At 34.9% G+C, this 3874-nt stretch overlaps 1 protein-coding gene across 1 annotated transcript in view; it reads right to left on the reverse strand.

The window, feature by feature from the left end:
• Nucleotides 1-3085, reverse strand: part of LOC108569491 (glucose transporter type 1) — a gene marked incomplete at its 3' end in the record, with an annotated part of 5035 nt that extends 1950 nt beyond the window's left edge. The window contains 2 exon segments of the mRNA XM_017931061.1: nucleotides 790-1093; nucleotides 2493-3085. Of these exon segments, the coding sequence (XP_017786550.1) occupies nucleotides 790-1093; nucleotides 2493-2512 (324 nt within the window).
• Nucleotides 3086-3874: the final 789 nt, after the last annotated feature.

Raw genomic sequence — 3874 nt, forward strand, 5'->3', positions numbered from 1 at the left:
ATGATCTGAGGCATGCAGAAGCGTATGAAAGTTGTCACTACGGTAGTATATTTATAATTAGGTGTTGTAGCAATTAGAAATTGATGATATAATCTTCGGAATTGGTGATTGTGGGATAATACTTTATTGAGGATCTGGACGAATGAACGGAAAACAATGATACCCGGTGACGGCTGTCAACTTGACGGAAAGGGCAGAGGATGTGACGTCAATAGTTTAGATTGATTGCGTGAATGGGGGGCGGCGGCGACCGCATTTGAGGTTCGAATCAGTCCTCGCATGTGGTTTCGTTTCAATTATTAGTGTGAATGCGATAAAGGGCTCGTGATAGGATAGCGATGGGGATGGGGGTTAGTAGACGAGAGGAGCGCACACTGTGAATCTGTATGCATGCATGTAAAGAGGATGTGAGTGTGCATTGGTGATGTTGCAGTGTAGTAGTAGTAGTAGTTGTGGTATCGATCAGTCATTTAATTATTTAATGATTTCATTATCGGCATGCGGTAATTTGCGTTTGGCTCAATGAAAATAAGATCAAAGAGCGCCCGAAAATCAGAAACAAATAAACGTTTAGCTGGGAATTATAGTTCAGAAATTTGAAAATGACACTAAATAAATATCTAAAATATGTAGTTTGTCTTTAACATTTTCATGCAATAGTGATAGTGAATAAATCGAGTTTCGAGAATTCCCGGGAACGCTTTAAAAAGTTGTCTCGGGAATCAAAAAATGTCGAGACTAAGCAACAACACTAGCTAGTTTGTATTGTTGTTTGCGTGTATGTGTCACCTGTTCCAAGAGTCTCAGCTTCCTTCGATGCGTGTGCTCCTCGAGACGGTCCACGTACTCCCGCAACTCCTCGATCTCCTCCTTGACCTGCTGCACTGTGTCCAGCTCGTGCTTGATGGCCACCATGTCCCGCTTGACCTCCGACACCTCCGACTGGCAGGACTCCACCGATTTGGTGAGCTCCTGCAGTTGGGTGCGGATCTCGCAGAGGGCCACGGTGGTCTCCAGGTGGCGATCGCCGCGCTGCAGCTCGTCCAGTTTCGCGCTCAGATTCATGCTCATCACGCTCACCTGCTTTTGCAGACTTTGCCCGTCCCCAAAAACCAAAGCGGAAACACGGAACCGAAACAGAAACACACAAAACAGACAATCAGACCGCCGCTCCCAGAACTTTCCTTCACAAAAAACACTTATCTTTAAGTTCTTTACGAAAAATCCGTGTCAAATCAACAACAACATTAACATCATCGTATCATCAATCTCACATGAAAACTAACTGTGTTTTTTTCTTCTTCATCTTCTTTTCATTTACTATAACCATTTGATTTTTGGGGGTGATCATGTTGGCTTCCGTTCAAACAAAATATATACAGGTTACTTTAGTGCGCGGAAAATCCATTATGAAACGCGTTCGTTAATGAAAACTTGTTTGCTTCGTCTGTTTTTTTTTTTTACACAATATACTCGCCGAAACACGACCTGTCAATTTCGCGTACAATGTCCACCAAATCCCATAAAAAAATATTACATAAAAACTCTCAACAATCGTAATTAATGACTTATTTATAAAAAAAATTTCAACTTTATAACAATGTGACAACTAGATTATAATTTTGCATTTCAATTATTACTTTCAATAATTTTTAAATTTATTCATTTCCAATATTAAAATTACTCAATTTCACTTAAAAAAATCTACTTAACTATAAACTGTTTGAATAATTAATCATAGTAATGTTTTATTTAAAAAAAAACAGTCAAATACAATTAATTCATTAATGTTATCAAATGGTTATGGTTATTAGAAGAGAAAAAATAAACACATTTACTATTTTCATTTATGTTTTACGCATGCCGTGCAGATTACTTAATTAGTTTAACGGTTTTTTCTTTATTATTATTTTTTTGTAAACCAGTAAACTCATTCCGAAAAAGGTAAACCAAAAGAAACAAACGTACAAAAACCACAGAAAACGTGCCAATTTGCCAAACCAAACGAACGAACATAAAAACAAAATTTTTGAATTTTTTTTTATATAATAAACGAATGCCAATCGCAAATAATAGAAATTTAGTGAAATTATTACATAATAAAACTTTAGTTTCGTTGAGTTTGGGTATGTAATAACTATTTTTTTTGTTTGTTATTGAAGTCGAGTTTTTTTTTTATCTGGAATTACTGTGAATAAATAAGTTGAATTATAATTAATTAGTTGATTGAATGATGTTTAATGATCTGAGGCATGCAGAAGCGTATGAAAGTTGTCACTACGGCGGAAATATTAAATATACTAATACAGTTTTAGATACGAAAAGCAAGCTCGCTACAGATACTAATTTTAGAGAAATTAAGAAGATAAAATACATGTAGAGATTAAGATAGAAGCAGCAGTTAGTTACAGAAGTACTTTTCTTTTGTCATAAAAAAATAATCTCGACACACTTGTCAAACAGAGATAGAGTGTCAAATTGTTTGTTTATACCTGGGTGGCAAGGATACCATGGCTGTGTTCCAAAACTACTCTAGTGTGTGGACACCGCACACCGCGCCAGGTATCCTCTAATGCTTTTTTCAACGAACTCTCTTAGTCTATGACGGCCGTTGACATCCCCGTGACCATTGCAAATCTCCACCTATAGTTTGGAAACACAGCCCATCGAAGGAGCGTGCTTTATCATTTTTGTATTTTCTCACAAGGCTCACAAATGTTAACTACGAAAATCATAAATATATAAAGAAAAATATAGTATTTGAATTATAAAACCATCCACGCCCATCGAACACTCGCGCCATCTATGGCCTCTTGCGCGCAACCCACTCATAAATATGTTGAATATGCATATTGTCAATCGAGCAAAAAATTGATTTAAAATTGGATCCTGCTCGTTTGACGATCGTGAAAATTAAAAGAAAATATAGAAAAAGAACGAAAAAGAGAAATCATAAACTGATGTACAAGTATATTTATATATATATTGATATGTATGCGACCAACAACGAATCGGATCCCAGGCAACGTTATACAAGTCGTAGGGCCGAAAAGTAAAATCCAGAAAATAAAAAAGGAACGAAAACACTTGGCAACACAATAATAAAACGAAAAAAATAATAATGAAACACAAATATGTTAATAATATATTAATTATATATATAGAGAGAGAAAGAGAGTAAGAGATAGAAATATGGACTAAGAAATGAAAATAAAATGGAGATGAGAAGATGTGTACGTAAGGATGCGAAGGGTGGAAACACGTCTGCGCAGAAGAAAGAGAGCAGCAGAAAACTACTCATTAAATGGTTAATTACCTCCGCGAACTTAACACATTGACGACGGCATTAATTATAAATAATAGTTTTGTTGCTATGTACGCCACTGATTTTGACTGAGAATAACCTTAAGTCAAATATCTTAAGTCAATTACAAACTTCAAACGCCAATACATTTCTTATACATATTTTAATAATTCTTGAAGCAATTTAGAACAATACGTGATATTGTGACATAATTTAGGCATACTTTTCAAATTAACTTGTGAAACATATTTGAAATTTTCATTCAATGCTACTTGCCGCTTCTCAGCTCTACTTAGGAGCGCAAAGGCATTGAAAATACAATATGATTATCAGAAGTAGATATTATTTCTGTTTCTAAATAAAAACATTGCTAATTTATTCAAATACAATACAAGCTTAGAGCACAAGATGATATATTCGAGTTGAATAGAAATTGCAATGCTCAATTATTATTATTGCTTATTATAAAACCTATAGCGCTTTTTCCGCGTTTCAATAAAATTCGAACCCGGTTGAGTATATCTATTGAATATAACAAAAATAAAATAGGATCATTCAATAATAGAAATG

The sequence above is a fragment of the Nicrophorus vespilloides genome, unplaced genomic scaffold, assembly GCF_001412225.1.
Source record: "Nicrophorus vespilloides isolate i.1.1-1 unplaced genomic scaffold, Nicve_v1.0, whole genome shotgun sequence".
In the NCBI taxonomy this organism is placed as follows: domain Eukaryota; kingdom Metazoa; phylum Arthropoda; class Insecta; order Coleoptera; family Silphidae; genus Nicrophorus; species Nicrophorus vespilloides.